The sequence below is a fragment of the Narcine bancroftii genome, chromosome 6, assembly GCF_036971445.1.
Source record: "Narcine bancroftii isolate sNarBan1 chromosome 6, sNarBan1.hap1, whole genome shotgun sequence".
Lineage (NCBI taxonomy): Eukaryota > Metazoa > Chordata > Chondrichthyes > Torpediniformes > Narcinidae > Narcine > Narcine bancroftii.
Genome location: NC_091474.1, coordinates 131,151,553 through 131,168,452, shown reverse-complemented (window position 1 = coordinate 131,168,452; position 16,900 = coordinate 131,151,553). Strand labels below are relative to the sequence as shown.

The window sequence follows — 16,900 nt, the reverse complement described above, 5'->3', positions numbered from 1 at the left end:
TTATGACATGATTTACAGGTGCTGAAATTGGTTTTAAATTCCAGTTGATAATTACTTGAACTTAAATTCAAGCCATGCTTGGATTTGAATCTGTACCACTGGATCAATAGTCTGAGGTGGGTGAGAACGTTTGGTGCTGCTAATTCACAGTGCTATGGACTTCGTTTGATCCTGATTCCCAGTACTATCTATGCAGAGTTTGCATGTTCTAGGACCACATAAGTTTCCTCTGGGTCCTCTTTCTTTGTCCCATCACCTGAAGTTTTGCTGGTAGGTTAATTGTGACTGTAGATTACACCTTTGATAAGTAAGAAAAAAATCAAAAATTGGTTGGCAGCATGTGTCAGAGAAAGAATGCATTGCAAGAATGTTAGGAGAGCAAGGAATAGGATCAACGGGAGCTGGCAATAACTCAATGGGCTTAATGGGCTCCTTTTGTCATAGTAAATATAATGAAGTCCAGCACTATTCTAGTCGTATCCATGATGTTGCCTCTTTCTAATGCTGCTCCCTAAGGTGGATCTTCTTCCTAAACTGTACCCTGAAGAAAGAAACAGAATGATCCATGAGATGTCTGATGTTTTGTTTGTGAAAGTTGAGCTAGAAATGGTTTAGTACTCTGTGGCTTTAATAAATTGCTTTCAGCTTTCTGCCAAACAATATGAAAGCAATAGACTCTATAAATATCCATTAAATGTAATGGCCTAAACTCTCTCGTTTAAAGTCAGCTGGTGCATTAAAATGTAGTTTTTAAATAACTAAAGAAGCTTTGCAGGATTTGTCACAAGTACCTGTAGGGGTTCTATTCCTACTGACAGAGATGAGGAAATTTTGAGAGATTCAGTTAGAAAATGTGACAAACTTTACTGATTTCAGAATGTAAAAGACTCTCTAAACATTTCTGCACACAGATTTGTAATTTGTATATTTCATATTGATACAGAGCAGCAAATTTGATTGAAAACATTTAATACACCTTGTGTGAACAATGGCATTTGTTCTGAGTAGTGGCCTCACTCAAGCTATGAATAATTGGAGGGTTTACATTTACTGAACTGTTAAGGTCACTAAAATTCCACTTACTGAATATACTCAGTAAATCATATTCATTAAGAATATGATTTACTGAGTAATATTCATCTACTTGGCAGAATATTTGCCTTAAAAAATTTTTTTAAAAGAATGAATGGTTTCTTCCAGCAGCACCATTTGCTATAATCTCAGAAAACCAGCCCGAGCAAAATTATTTTCTTGCTGAAAATATGGACCCTCCTCCTCCCATTTATCTTCTTCTCCCACCCCCCCCCCCCCCCCCCCCATCTCTTAACATTTTGCTCTGGTCAAAAAAATGACAGTGCAGGCCCTTGATGTTGTACTGACCCTGGATATTCCTTTCAAAAGAATATTCTAAACCCTCCTTACCCCATTACCCTCTATTTTCCTTTCGTCTATGTCTGTCTAAGAGCCTCATCTTGCCATCCCTGGCAAGGCATTCCAGGCACCCACAACTTTTTAAAAATAAAATTAAAAAAATCTTACCCCTGATGTCTCCCTAAACTTTGCTCCCTTAACTGTATATATGTCCTCTGGTGTTTGCTGAAATGGGAGCTGGCTGTTCGCCCTATTATGCCTTTTATAATCTTGTAGACCTCTATCAGGTCTCCTGTCATTCTTCTATGCTCCAAAGTGCAAAGTCTCAGCTCTACTAATCTTGCCTCATAAGACTTGTTCCTCAATCCAGGCAACATCGTGTAAGCCTCTTCTGCACCTTCTCCATTGCTTCCACATCCTTCCTATAATGAGGTAACCAGACCTGAACACAATACTCTGTGTTCTTACCAAATATTTGTAGAGCTATAACATAACTTCTACTCTTGAACTCCATCCCCCTATTAATGAATCCCAGCATCCAATAGGCCTTCTTAACTATCCTATCAATCTGGACAGCGACCTTGAAGAATGTATGGAATTGGATACCAAGGTCCCTCTGTTCATCCACCATCTTAAGTAACCGACCATTATCCCTGTACTAAGCCTTCTGGTTAGTCCTTCCAAAATGCATCACCTCACGCTAATCTGATTGAAATCCATCTGCCACTTTACTGCCAAACTCTGCATCCTGTCTATAATCCTCTTGTTACCTTTGACAACCTTCAGCTCCATCCACAACTCCTCCAACCTTTGTCATCTGCAAATTTACTGACCCACCTTCTGCATCTTCATCCAGATCATTTATAAAAATCACAGAGAAGGGGTCCCAGACAGATCCCTGTGGAACTCCACACATAACTGATTTCCAGGCAGAGTACTTTCTTTCCACTACTACTCTCTGCTTTCCTTCCTAAAAGCCATTTTTTACCTCACAGCCAAGGTTCCACTGATCTCATGCCTCATGAGTTTCTCAATGAAGCTCCAGTGGGGGACCTTGTCAAATGTCTTGCTAAAACCCTGGTCCCATTTGCGGAAGACTCAACCTTTACGGCACCAGTGACCGGGATGGGTTCGAGTCCCATGCTGTCTGTAAGGAGTTTGTACTAACAGTGGCAGATTCTAAACTTGCTGGACCACAGAGCGCTGGATAATAGTTTCAACCTGTATTTTGAACAATATGATTAAGTAATTTCAAAATTTATGTTTTACAAAAGTCAATATCTCTATGTGAAGGACTTTATTGAACATGCTGTCATACTTATTGCTCCAAGGTGCAAGAGATCTTCTCTTGATACCCTGCTTTCCATTTATAAGATTCATCACTTCAATTCTCTTAGGCCAACATCATGAACAACTCCAATAATTCAGATATTGCCAAATCCTTACTCTCTTGACTGGAAGATTGTTGCTTGTATCTGATCCCATCAATTTGACCTGTAATTCCTGCACTGAGGAACCTCTATCTCTTGGCTTTGACCTGCTTAGTCACCTGGAGCTTGCTGCAGTTTAAGGTGTCCATGATGATTACCAACATGTACAGGACATTAAATTTCACTCTTGTGCTGTGGAATAATACAAGTAACAGGAGCAGAAGGTGGCCTTTAGGCCCCTTAAGTTTGCTCCATCATGTAATTCGATCACCAGTGAGCTATTTGTTGGACTCGTGCTTTCCTGCCTCATCCCCATAATCTTTGAACTATTGATAGAAAAGGTCAATATTCCATTTAACTTGTGCAGATGACGGAGTTTCAGAAGTGCTGGAGAAAACCAGAGGTGTACCATGCCGTGATCATTGGGAGAATAAGAGGTGGAGCGGTGAGCAAATTTAAGTTGTTGGGAGTCACTGTCAGGTGATTTTTTTTTTCTTCCTTGGACCCAACACACTAATAGCATTGTGAAGAAAGCATATCAGTGCCTCACTTCCTCAGAAGTTTGCTGAGGTTTGGTATGACACCAGAAACCCTGGTAAATTTCTATAGAGGTGTGGTGGAAAGTGTGCTGACCAGTTGCATCACTGTCTGATATGGGATCACCAATACCCCTAAGCGTAAAGCCCAGGATATCACAGGAAAAATCCTCCCCACCATCGAGAACATCTACAAGAAATGTAGTTTTCAGAGAGCAGCAGCAATCAAAGATCCACACCACCCAGCAAATGCTCTGTTTTTGCTGATACCATCAGGAATGAGTAATTGGTGCCAGAAGACCCACACCACCAGGTTCAGAAACAGTTGCTGCCCCTCTACCATCATACTCAACAACAAACTCAGACTCGTTTTGGACTCTTTACTTTTGAATTTTATTTATTTTTCTCTGTTTGTTTACATGCATCCTAATTTTCTTGGATATAGGTTTTTTTGCACTACCAATTAAGTGGTAATTCTGCTTTGTCTACAGGGAAAAGAATCTCTGGGTTGTATGTGATGTCATGTATTTACTCTGACAATATATCTGAACTTTGTATTTCAAAACTCAGCAGGTGACTCTGCATCTATAGGAAGTATAGGGTAACCAATTCTTTGCCAAGTTATGAGCAAAAACAAACAGGTGCCTAAATAAAAAGGGGAAAAAAGCAGAAGAGGGGAGGGAAGAAAGGGCAGGGGGAGGAGGAAAGGCTAACAAGTAACAAAGATATAGGTGAGAAGATGGCAAACAAAGCTGAGAAGTGGTATGGGGAGGGGGTTTACTCTCTGAATGGAGAAGGAAGGAAAGGGGTGGAGAGAGCTGGAGGAGAAGACAGGAATAGAGTAAAAGATATTTGAGAGAAGGGATCAACAGAAATTGGAGAAGTTGATGTTAATGCTGCCTCATTGGAGAATGTCCAGATAAGGTGGTGTTACTCTAATTTGCAGGAAGCCTCAGTTTGGTAGTACATGAGGCCATCAGAGGGTGCATGGAATTAAAATTGTTGGCTACTGGGACATCCTTGTTATTTCAATGGACGAAGCAAAGGTGCTCAACAAAATGATCTCCTAGTCTGTGACTGGCCTCTCTTTTTTAGGGGAGGCCACAATGGGAGCTTCAGATGCACTAGATGAATCCTGCAGATTCACCAACAACATCTTTTTCCCACACATCTGCCCTGGCCCTCTCTGCCCAGAGATGCAACAAGGACAGGATTCCCCTAGTCCTCACCTACCACCCACAGGCTTTGCATCCAACATATTATCCTCCAAAATTTCTGCCAACATGGTCCCACCACCGGACACACCTTTCCCTCCCCTCCCCACTTTCTACTCTCTGCTTTCTGAATGCTCTCTTTGGGACACCCTCGTCCACTCATCCATTCCCATTAATTTCCCCTCAGTACCTCCCCCTGTGTCCACAAGAAATGCTACGTTTGCGCCTACACCTCCTTCTTCACTACCATTTTGGGCCCCAAACAGTCCTTACTAGTGAAGCAACTCTTTACTTGTGAATCTGCAGGGGTCCTCAACTGCATCCAGTGCTCCCGGTGTGGCCTTCTCTATGTCGGAGAGACTTGATGCAGTCTCGGAAATTGTTTTGTTCTGCACTTTTGCTCTGTTCACTATCACAGACCTGCCAGTGGCCAACAGTCTAAATTCCACACACCATTCCCACATCAACATGTCTAACCATAACCTTGTATAAACCAAGGCTACCTTCAAATTGGTGGAACAGCTCCCAATATTTTGACTGCACACTCTGCAATCAGACAGCATTAACTTCAACTTCTCCAGTTTCCACTAAACCCCATCCTAGAGTTTCTCTTTTTCCCTATCCTTCTATCCCTTTCCTCCAACTCCTCACCACCTCCTCTCCAATCAGAGCTACCCTCTTCCCCATCACTTCTCAGCTCTTTTCCTCTTCTACCTCTGCCCGTGTCTACCCATGACCTCTTGCGTGTTGACCTGTACTCTGCCCCTTCCTACCTCCTTTCCCCTATTCCTTCCATCTCACATTCAGCAATGCTCCTGTTTTGTTTTTTTTTTTGGTTGATCTCTTGATGAAGGGCTCAGACCTGAAATGTTAGTTATCCTTTACTTTCTATAGAAGCGGTGTGACCTGAAAAGTTTCTCCAGCACTTTTGTGCATTGCACAAACTTGCTGTGTTCCTTATTCAAGGACACTTCAATCTCACCAATGCTCCATATGTTCACACCATTTATATAATACATTGCTGTTCTATTTGTTCTGCCATAGTGAATAGCTTTGCTTCTTTCTACTTCCATCTATCTTTTTGCCTATTTATTTCTCTCTATTCTCTTTGCATATTCTTTTTGTCTGGTTTTGACAAACTTTTCCACCAATATTTCAGTCATTAGAAGACTTGGGTACAAATACAAATATTTGAGATTTAAAGCAAACTGAATCCATAGTCACGGTTTCCCAGAAGATTTTGTGAGACATTGTAAAGCTGATTCTCTCCCACGATGCAGCTTCTATGATGGTTTCACAATGGTTATGAGGAACCTCTTGAATTCATTTCATTAATTTATTACCAATTCAACTGGTGTTAACTTGATTTGCTCATTCGATTGAAGATTAAAGACTCATTCATGTGGGATTTTTCCACTTTTTGAAATCTAGTTTAATTTCTATTCAAAGTGCAGAAGTGGGATGATTGCACAACATTCAAATCCATTTACAATTCTTCAGCCAATTAACTAATCTATGCCTACATGCAGGAAGATCAAGACATTGTACTGGCATGGAATGAAAATTAGCAATTACCATTCGTATCACAAAAGAGCCAAGCAACAGCCATCTCCAATCGAGAGCCAAATAACCAACGAATTACATTCAGTAGCATTGCCCTCGCCTGAGTCGTCTTTGATCAGAAACTTATTTGGATCATCTGCACTAATTCTGCGTCAAGAGCAGGTCCCAGTTTAGGTAACTTGCATCAAATGACTCATCTCCTGACATATCAGAAGCTGATCACATCAGAACACCAAATGCCATACTCCAAATCAGAATAAATGCAAATGAATCAGTACTTCATTTGAAAGACGGTCCCCAGATGCTGAGAGGGAAAGAGATCATAGGAGAGGTGATATCTTCTGTGGGTACATGGGATGTACCATGAGATGGGGAGTAGTCAGTGGAGATTGAAAAGAAGAATGGAGAGTAGTGAAGATTAGAGACCTTTTGAAATGCAGTGGCAGGTATAAATGTGATGCACAATCAATTACACAAAGACTAAAGTTGCCGAGACTAAAGGCTTTTATTTACAAGATATGGGCAGCATCCCTGTGTTCGTTGCTCACACTGATCTGAACTCGAACTGGGGCAGATTGGTGGCCTGACAGTCTTTATGGGGAAGAAAGAGCGAGGAGTCATGAGTAGGGTCAACCAGGAAACGTTATGACATGTTTTTAAGAGTGTTTTCACCACATTCACCCCCTCTTTTTAAAAGGAAGTCCCAGTTGGGGGGGTGGGTGTGGTGTAATTAATAGTTCAATCTGGCCAGTGGTCATCTTTGCATTGCAACCGGCGAGTCCCTGTCCAGAGATCTGCGGTAGTCTGCCGGCTTTGGCTGATCCATCCTAGATGGCCTGGCCAGAGTACTTGGCTGGGTCAAGGGGGTGGGTGTATGTGTGTGTGTGACCGTCAGCCTGGCTGGGATGGTGAGCATTGGGAAGGTGGGCCCTGGAGAGCTTTTTTGGGGGGCGAGCAGTCCAGATACTTCTGTGTGCACCAGATAGACACCATATCCTTGTGCCCATCCGGGAATGCCATGTAGGTGTACTGTGGCTTCGCATGGAGAAGCTGGACCTTCTTGACCAGAGGGTCGGACTTGTGTGTCCTCGCGTGCTGTCCTGGGTAAACTTGTACCTCTCACTTTGTTCGTTTTAGATTGGTCACAGTGTTTGAGCTACCGAAAGAAAATAGACACACGCCGAGAGCACTTAAATTTATACAAATCTTTATTACAAATTCTAAAGCTGATATCAAACTACAATATGAAAGCCCTTCCCAATTATACTCATCAATGCCTGGACTGGTCCCAACTTCCAAGGCGAGGCAATGACTGCACACTTGTAGTAGGTTGTCGGGGTGCCGGGAGAAGTTTCTCCACCTCCCCCGACCGGGACGTTGGTTGGACTCCAGAAGTTGTTCTTTTTGCTGAGAGATGTTGCCACCTCTCGGAGAGTCTGAAAACTTCAGTGAGACCACGGCTTATATTACCCATTCTAGCTTTTCACTTTGAATACAATGGTTTATTTTGCGTCAAGGTTAGGTCTCTGCCTGAAAGACTGTAACCAAAACAAGCAGGAAGATTAAATATTCTTGGTACACAGATGTCTTTTTGTCAGATAACTGCATCTCTGGGCCCCATGGTGGAATTTAGCTTGTGTCTGCTGAGTCTCAAGCAGGTTACTGATTCTCAGCCTTGCAGGAGCAAAAAACATGGTTTAAATCCTCCAAAACATGTGCCTATGGAGTAGTACTGTCTCTGGGGACATCAGCCAGGTATGTATGGTGATTTCTGATGCTGACCTCATGAGGTGCTTCATTGATAGTTGTACACAGGAGGTACTGGATCGCATGGAGCACTCCTGGGAGAACCTCTTGTTGTCAGTGGGGGACGGGGAGGCCCTTGGACTTTAAGGCTAGTAGTACTGCCTTCCAGAGTGTGCTGTTCTCCTGCATCACCTGGGTATTCCCTTTGGGGTTATAGTGGTCTGGCTAGAAGTGCTGCCCTTGGACAGCAAATATTGACGCAGCTCATCGCTCATGAAGGACGAACCCCTATCACTGTGGATGTAGCAGGCATATCTGAAAATGGTGAACAGATTGTTCAGAGCCTTTACGACAGTAGCTGCAGTCACGTCTGGGCAGGGGTGAACCACGAGTACTCATCGATGATGTTGATGAAGTACACTGAGGTTCATGGAGGGTAGGGGTCCTTTGCAGTCCATGCTAAGACTTTAGAGGGGTGAGTGACCTTGATCAGGTATGACTGGTTGGGCTGGTAGAAGTGTGGTTTGCACTCCATGGAGTCCTGGCAATTTTTAGTCAGCGTTCTGATGTCCTTAATGGAGTAGAGGAGATCATGGGCCTTGATGAAGTGGGGAAAAAAAACAGGTGCACAGTGTGTGGTAGTACAAGGAGTTTAAAGTCCTGGGTATACTATGCCCTGGACAGTCAGTGTTACTGTGCAACTGCCAGGAATCTTGGTTAAATGAGATTTGGACGCCATGGAGATCCCGTGGCTCACGGGCTTTACCCCAAGGGAATAGTGCTGTACATTGTCTGGGTAAATGAAGCTTTCGGTGCTTCCACTGTCAAATAGGATGTTAATCATAGACCTGGAGAGTTGGAGGTCTGTCCTGATTGAGGGTTACTGATGCTCGCGTCAGTTCATATCTGAGGAGTTCCGTTGGCTGCTGGTGGTCCGGTAAGATGGTGGCCCCCATGCCGCATGTGCAACCCCGTTGTAGTTCATTGGAAGAGATGGGGAAGAGGGCAGAAGTGACGTGTGTGTAGCAGTCCCAGGTCCCGCAAAGTGATGGCGGACATGATGTAATTGAAGATGGCTGTCCCCACTCGTATGCGGTGCTGCTGGAACTTATGATTGGTTTGGACTTGCAGAAGTTGCACAGTGTCCCTGCAGGACAGCATTTCCTTGAGTGCTTAGCTTGCCCGCAGAAGTAGCACTTAGGGTGGTTGCTAACAGCAGCGGTGGTCAGTTCAGAGAGGGAGGAGGTTTATGATCACTCCTCCCAAGATAACGGCCCTCATGTTCACTGGAGATGGATTCAGTGTGGTGGATGGCTACTTCTAGAATGTTCACCAGTTCGACGGTTTGAGGCAGGCTCAATTGTGTTTGTTCAAGTAGACTTTGCCTCACAAAGACGGAATGGATGCATGTTACGCAGGTGTCTCTGATCAGCAGCTGTGTGTGCTGTTCTGCTTTCACAACTTAGCAGTTGCAGTCCCCTGTAGAGCTCTGATGAAGTCATTAAAAGTTTCCCCTGATTGCGTGAGTGGAGTACGTGCCTCACATAATCCTCATTCACCTGAACTTTATATTGGTCCTTCAGGGTGTCCATTGCAGCTCCATATGTCTGGCAGTCCTGGGACATTCAATAGACCCAGTGCCCGATGTGCAAGTATAGCAGGTGGAGCTTGTCCCGCATAGCTGCAGAGGCTGTGAGGAACTTGTCAAAGCAGTGGTGCCAGAATGTGAACTTATCAGCTGCCTCGGATTTTCTTGGGTTGATTTCCAAGTGATCCAACTTCATGTACTTGTCCATGCTCCTGGACAAAAATTAGGAAATAAAATTGATGCACAATCAATTACACAAAGACTGCAGTTACCAAGACTGAAGGGTAATTTGCAAGAGATTGATGGCATCCCTGTGTTGGTCACTCACACTGAACTGGGGGCAGGCATGTGACATGACAGCCTTTATGGGGAAGAAAGGGGGAGGAGTTGTGAGCCGGCCAGTGAGAGCGGGGTCGACCAGGAAAGGTTATGATGTTTACACATGGCATGTATATACAGTAGTGGTTGCACCACAGTATGGAACATTTTTTTGAATTAACTTCCTTCTATCTCAGTTTTTCATTGAAGTCTAGAAACTGAACTCTTCAATGCCTCCTCTTGGAAGCTCCTTTACATCCAGCTGTGAGGGTTCATCCATCAGACTCCTTCAGTTCTGCATTGGTTGCACCAGCTTGGAGTAACCCTGCATTCTGCAGAAGGGTACTTTAACCCCAACCTTTTGATTTCAGAACTGAAACAGCTGTTGACTGAACCATATTGACACTTCAGAAGGAGTGAACAGTTGCATTGTATTGAATATAATTTGGCATTTATTCCAGGTTTTCATGAGAACCGCCATTGTATTATCCATTTCCATACAAGAGACCTAGTTAGTCATAGGATTGGCATAGTTAACCTTATTTTTGGGCTTCTTAGCATTGCTGTTATTCTGCCAGATTTGGTTAGCTGCTTCCAATGCAAACATGTGGTGATGTTGTGCATTAGCTTTACTGTGTTCTAGTGTGTTTTCAATATTCATACCTGGATTAATTTATTCTCGGTTTGCTGAAGGACATGAATGCAAATCCAAGCAATGGCAGATGCTTGAAACCTGAAATAAAATAAACATTCAGTGGGTTCATCACTTCTGTGGTGAGACAGAAAGTACCTACTTTGGCCTTTGACTCAAAACGTTAATTCTGTTTCTCTTTCCAGAGTTGCTGGTGAAGAACCTTCTGACTTCTCCCCTGGCTGTCTCTGAAGTCCCTTTTAGTACTTAAAGCTCGCACCAAACCTTTAGTCATCTCTCTGTGATTCACAGATAAATTAAAAATGATAAAATTCCTGTTTTTTTTAAATTTAATTATGCTCTAATATGTTAAAAGATGCAAAATGCTCAGATGAAAGCTTATACCTGTATGTGCAGTGAGGTTGATCTCAGTCTGGAACTCTTTTGATTTGGATTTTTATCTTAATGCCATTGTTTTCTGGATAATTGGTTTTGAAGCCATCTTCCCTGGTGTGATTCCTGTTTCTTGATGCAGTGGGGCTTTTGCTCCATTTTAATGTTTCAAGATGCTTCACTACTTTTAGTCATAAATGTGGCAAATCATCCAGATTTCATTCAATTCAATCCAAACTATAAAGAAAATCTCGAATTGTTCTGATTGTCACCTATCCCTGCTTTCACCTTGCAAATATTTAACCTCCGACGCCCCTTTGAAATCAATGGTTGAATCTGCTTGCTTCACCCTTTGAAGCTCTGCATTCCAGATCACACAAAGAAAAAGTTCTTTTTCATTTCCTCCCTGGCTCTTTTGCTGTTGTGGGCTCTTAGGGAATACAGATTATCATTCACTGAATCCTCCAGTCATCCACATACACATCCCCAATTATCTATGGGTTTGATACTAAGACTAAAAGTCTGCAAAAATAAGCAAAAAAGAACAATTTAAAAATTACATGCTAAACATAATAGATTTGTCCAAAATTATTTTTTTTGTTGTTGAAAGACTCAGGGGAAAAAAACATTGTTGTGAGCTAAACTAATCATTAATATGTTATATGAGGTGAAACAGGAAAGTCTGCAGATGCTTTGATTGTAGTAAAAACACAAAAATGCTGGAGGAATGCAGCAACATTAGGAGGTAAAGATATACAGGTACACGATCCTTTATCTGGAACCCTTGGGGGGACAGTGTGTTCCAGATTTCGGAAAGCCCACCTGAATTGTGCTTCAGTGTCCACCCCCACCCCCTTCCGGTTGCCCGACTGCTGGTCCCCACTTGCCAGATTTTGGAGCTTTCCAGATTTTACATGTCCAGATAAAGAATCGTGTACCTGTATAACTAACATTTTGGGCTTGAGTCCTCTTCATGCTATGAGCAAAGGGCATAATATAATCTGTTATTATGCAAGTTACTTTCTTAATTATTTTTTGCAGAAGGACCTATGCAATCCCTTCCATATTAAAATGTTTGCAGTTTTTGATTATGTATGGGGACAATGTGCTTCTTCTGATCACCACTTTGTCACATTGCTTCAGTGGTCACCATCAGGTTTAGCTTGCAAACTGTGGTAGTTTTCCACTTCAGTAATGCTTATCCTTCTCTACAGATATCCCAGCTCCAACAGCAGCAGTGTCGTCAGAGAAATTCCCATGGTTTCCTGCTGCCTCCACTGGGAGTACTGCCAGTTCATCTTCAACATCTGCTCACAGCCATGCACCAGCCCCTCAGACCCAGCCTCTCACATTGCAAAATCTCACAGGTAACATCCAACGAGAGGAATGGGTTCATGTAATTTATTTTTGAATGTTGACTCACAATCACATGATCTTCTTGCCTTCCCTTCCACCCCCAACCTTTAATATGCCTGCATCATCACCTTTGTCAGCCTTTTAATCGCTTCCTATTCTCTTGATACCTTGTTTGCAAGCTGGCTGCTGTTTGCTTTTGCAGATATTTTGCGACACACCTAAAACCATGAGTTAACTCCAGCTGTCACAGGCATGATTTAATCATTATGCCGCTGTCTTCCATTGGCAGACCTTGTGGGATTGAACAGTAGCTGTCACTATTACACAGTTGAGCACCACTTAGACCCTAGGCTGTGGATTAACAGTTGTTAAACATTCTTTCATTGCTTTTCCCTTTTATTGGCACGTGTGGCATGAAAATATGAAGAGCTTTGGAAAATTGGATAATTAAGGAAATATATCTGTGAATTTTCAAAATGAATGGTTTGTTATATGTATAAGAACATAAGAAATGAGATCAAGAAAGATCGCTTCACTGAGCATCTCCACTCCCTCTTTCACAACAAAGACCTCCCATTTCAAATCTGAGTCACACTCCCATGCTTGTATGTCTGTCCATGGCCTTGTGTACTGTCCCACCCTGACCACCCACAGATTGAAGGATCAACACCTTATTTTCCATCTGGGTACTCTCCAGCCAGATGGCATTAACATAGACTGCTTTCTGCTCACCTGCTCACTTTTTATTTCCCCTCCCCTTTCCAGTTCTCCCCCTCCATTCCCCCTCCACCCACCCAACCATCCCCCCCTCCCCCTGATCGCTGCTGTCCCTTCCTCACCCATCATCTCCTGCCTTTCCCCCCCCCCCACCCCCATCCTTTTGTTCAGACGCCCAATGACACTCTTTCATGCCTTGTTACATAAAGGACACTGTTTGACCAGCTGAGTTTCTCCAGTATTTTGTTTTTACTTCAACCACTGTGTCTATTGATTTTTGTGATTTACATCTAGCCCTTTGAACCTGCTCCACTATTCAGTAAGATTGTGGCTGATCTGGGTGTGGACACAATCCATCTACCTATCTTTTCCTTATAGCCTTTAATTCTCTTACAATGCAAAAAATCTATCCAACTATCTCTCAAATATATTTAATGAAACAGCCTCTGTGCTTCCTTGAACAGAGATATCTACATATTCCTTACTCTCTGAGGAAAAACAATTCTTTCTCAACCCTGTCATAAATCTACTCCCTCAAATCTTAGAGTATGTTCCCTAATTCTAGTCTCATCTACCAGTGGAAACCACTTTACTGCCATTATCTCATTTAGCCCTTTCATAATTTTAAGTGGTTATATAGGATTCCATCTCATTCTTATAAATTCCAGTGACTTTAGTTCCAGGTGACTCAATCTCTCTTCCGTCTCTCTCACTCAACCTGGTAAGCTTCCAAAGCCAACATCTCATTTGTCAAGTAAGGAGACCAGAATTGCACACAGTACTCCAGGTGTGGCCCCACCAGTACCTGTATAGTTCCAGCAGAATCTCCCTGCTCTTGAGTTTAATCCCTCACAATAAAGGACAACATTGTGTATACCTTTAAATTTTTAAATTTAGACATGCAGTGCAGAAACATGCCATTTATGCCCATGAGTCTGTGCTACCCAATTTACACCCTATTAACCTCCACCCCCAGTACGTTTTGAGCAGTGGGAGGAAACCGGAGCCCCAGGAGAAAACTCGCATATACACATGAGAATGTACAAACTCCTTACAGACAGGACATGATTTGATCCCTGGTCGATCCAATCATTGACGCTGTAAAGGTATTGCGCTTACCACTATGCCGCTGTACTACCTTCTTGATTACCTCTTGTGCCTGCAAACCAATGATTTGTGATTCATGCACAAGCACTCCCAAGTCCCTCTGCACAATAGCATGTTGTAATGTTTCAACATTTCAATAGCAATCTGATCTTCTAATTTTTTATTCCAGAATGGTTCACCTTGCATTTACCAACTTTGTACTCCATCTACAAGATCTTTGCCCATTTACTTAATCTATCCATATCTCTTTGCAGACTCACTACATTCTCTGCACAATTTTATTTTCCACTCAATTTATTTACATCAGCAAACTTAGATTCATGGCACTTGGTCCCCTCATCCAAACCGTAAATGTATATTGTGAACAATTATGGGGCCAGCAAATCCATGCTTCTCTCTAAGACAGAGACTTGTGCTCTCAGTAGAGGCTTCACCATTGTCTCCCTTCATCCACACCTCAATGAGTTCCACGCATGCCATGACGCCAAACTATTCTTCCATTGGCTCTATCTCTGTGCCTATTTCTACAACCAGGATTCTCCACCCCATTCTCAAACCTTAAACTTTTTTCTTCCTCCTGGACACCTCATTCCGGCCTTCTGCCCACTCTGGACCCTTATATTTCCAACTGCCACTGTGACATCATCTGTCTTGACTTCAGCACTTCCCTCATTTATTGTAATCTCACCCCTTGGAACATTTGGCCCTCCACTCTCTCCTCACTATCAAACCCATAGACGAGGTGGTGCTGCTGTTGTTTGGTGTACTGACCTCTTGTCTTGGAGACGACTCTCAGACACTTCCTCTTGTAAGCCCTTCAACAGGACCCCACAAAAACTCATTAAACCACCATCTCATGAACTACCTCTGAACACATCTCTTCCAGTCATCTCCCTTTGATTTTATTGTTCCCAAACCCCACACTGTCTTGTTCTACATCATATTAAATTCCACAAACCCAATTGTTTTGGAAGATTCATTGTTTCCTTGTTCTCCTGCCCCATTGTATTGGTATACGCTTACCTCAAATCAGTGTTGTGCCCCTGGTCCAGTCCCACCCCATCAACATCTGCAATACTTCACATGCCTCCATCACTTCAACAACTTGCCTGAACTCGACTGCCTCATCTTCACCATGGACAGTCAATCACTGTACACCTCTTTCTCTTCCTACCCCCCCCATACCAAAAGCCTCAAAGTCCTTTGTTTCTTCCTCAACAAAAGACCCAACCCTCTACTCCGCCACCCTGCAGAACTGTCCTCACCCTCAATTTCTCCTTTGACATCCTACTTTCTCTAAGTCATAGGTTGATGACTACTTTGGTGTTATCTCATGTACCCATGATGAGCTTGTCAACTTTATCCACTTTGCTGCCAACTTCCACCCTGACTTTAATTTCATTTGGTCCATCTCTAGCAACACTCGCTGTCTATATAAAAAAAAAGTGTTTAAAAAGATTTAAACATCATAATCTTTATGACCATGGTCACCCTAGTGCTGCCCAGCAGACAAGAGTTGAAACGAGCTGTGACCAGCCTCTTGAAGCACTTCATGATGATGGATTTCAAAGCCATCAGTTGCTGGCTTTTCAAGTCCATTAGTGTGATTTTCTTCAATACAGGTATAATGGTGGCCTCCTTGAAACAAGGAGGACTTTGGCTTGTTGCAGGGAGGGATTAAAGATGTCTGTGAATATGTCCAACAGTTGATCTGCATAGGCTCTCAGGACATATTTCAAGACTCCATCTGGACCAGTCGCTCTCCATGGATTTACCTGCTGGAAGGTCGTCGTGCCTTCAGCAGCAGTGACCATGAGTGTGACACCGTTTGTAGTAGTTAGTGTAGATGTGACCTCCACATAGGGTCCCTGTTTAAAGTGAGTGCAGACCACATTCAACTTGTTCTGTGTGGTCAGGTTAGAAATAAACTAGTTTGTCCGAACCATCAGGAAAGAACATATAAAGGAAAAAAAATGTGTTATAATAGCACCTTTCACATCTTTATGACATCCCAAATTGCTTTAGAACTAAATCAGTACATTTGAAGTTTAATGATAGTTGTTAACTGCGCAAGGCCAATTTTAATTGAAATATCACCTGTTTTTCTTATACTAACTGCAAATGAATATTTATCCATCCATTTTTTTTCTGTCTTGGCATATTTTGATCATTTATACTATTGTCATTAATGTGTCTTATGTACTTGTTTGGATGCAACAATTAAGATTTTGGTGCATCTCTAAGTTGTATGTGTATATAGCAATAACCCTCATCATCAACATTAATTTGTGGGCAGATAGTGACTAGATAATCTACTGCATTGAGGTTATCTAATGAATAACTGTCATTGGAGCATTGGAATCAAATACTGCAGCCTGATGAAGCAGCAAGAAAAGGGCCCCATTTTATACCTCATCTAGATGTCTGTATGGAATGAACATTGGCGCAAGTTGACTCCAGCACTTGACTGTCAACCTAAATCATATGTTCTCAAGGACTTGAAGCCACAGCCTTTTGCATCAAAAATTTAGAGTGCTGTTATTTGAGACAAGGGGGCATTTATTTCAGCATAATACCATGACAAACAAAGTGATTTTCCTTTGAAGCACCACCATAAATTATATGCAAAGAGCTTGGACACTTGTAGTAATGAAGGAGAATTTCTCCACCTTTCAATGACAGAAGACTGCTTTCATATCATCTCAACCATGACTCATTGAAAGCTTTTACACGTCCTTCATTTTCACAGCTAAGAATACTTTAACCACACTTCTTGACTGTAAACTACATTGGGATGTGAAGGGCACTGTTCATTTATCCTGTTCCTTATTAAACTGGGGCAGTACAACAAAGTCGATGGTTCAAACTGACAAACAAAACTTCAGTTAGCTTATCAGGATACATTCCAGTCAATAGGATTGGAATACTTG

General features: G+C 42.5%; 1 protein-coding gene across 1 annotated transcript in view; it reads left to right on the top strand.

The window, feature by feature from the left end:
- The window catches only part of eys (eyes shut homolog), a 986,043-nt gene that overhangs the window by 452,141 nt on the left and 517,002 nt on the right, over positions 1-16,900 (top strand). Inside the window, exon 19 of the mRNA XM_069886108.1 lies at positions 12,005-12,157. Coding sequence (XP_069742209.1) covers positions 12,005-12,157 — 153 coding nt within the window. The remainder of the gene's footprint in view (positions 1-12,004; positions 12,158-16,900) is intronic.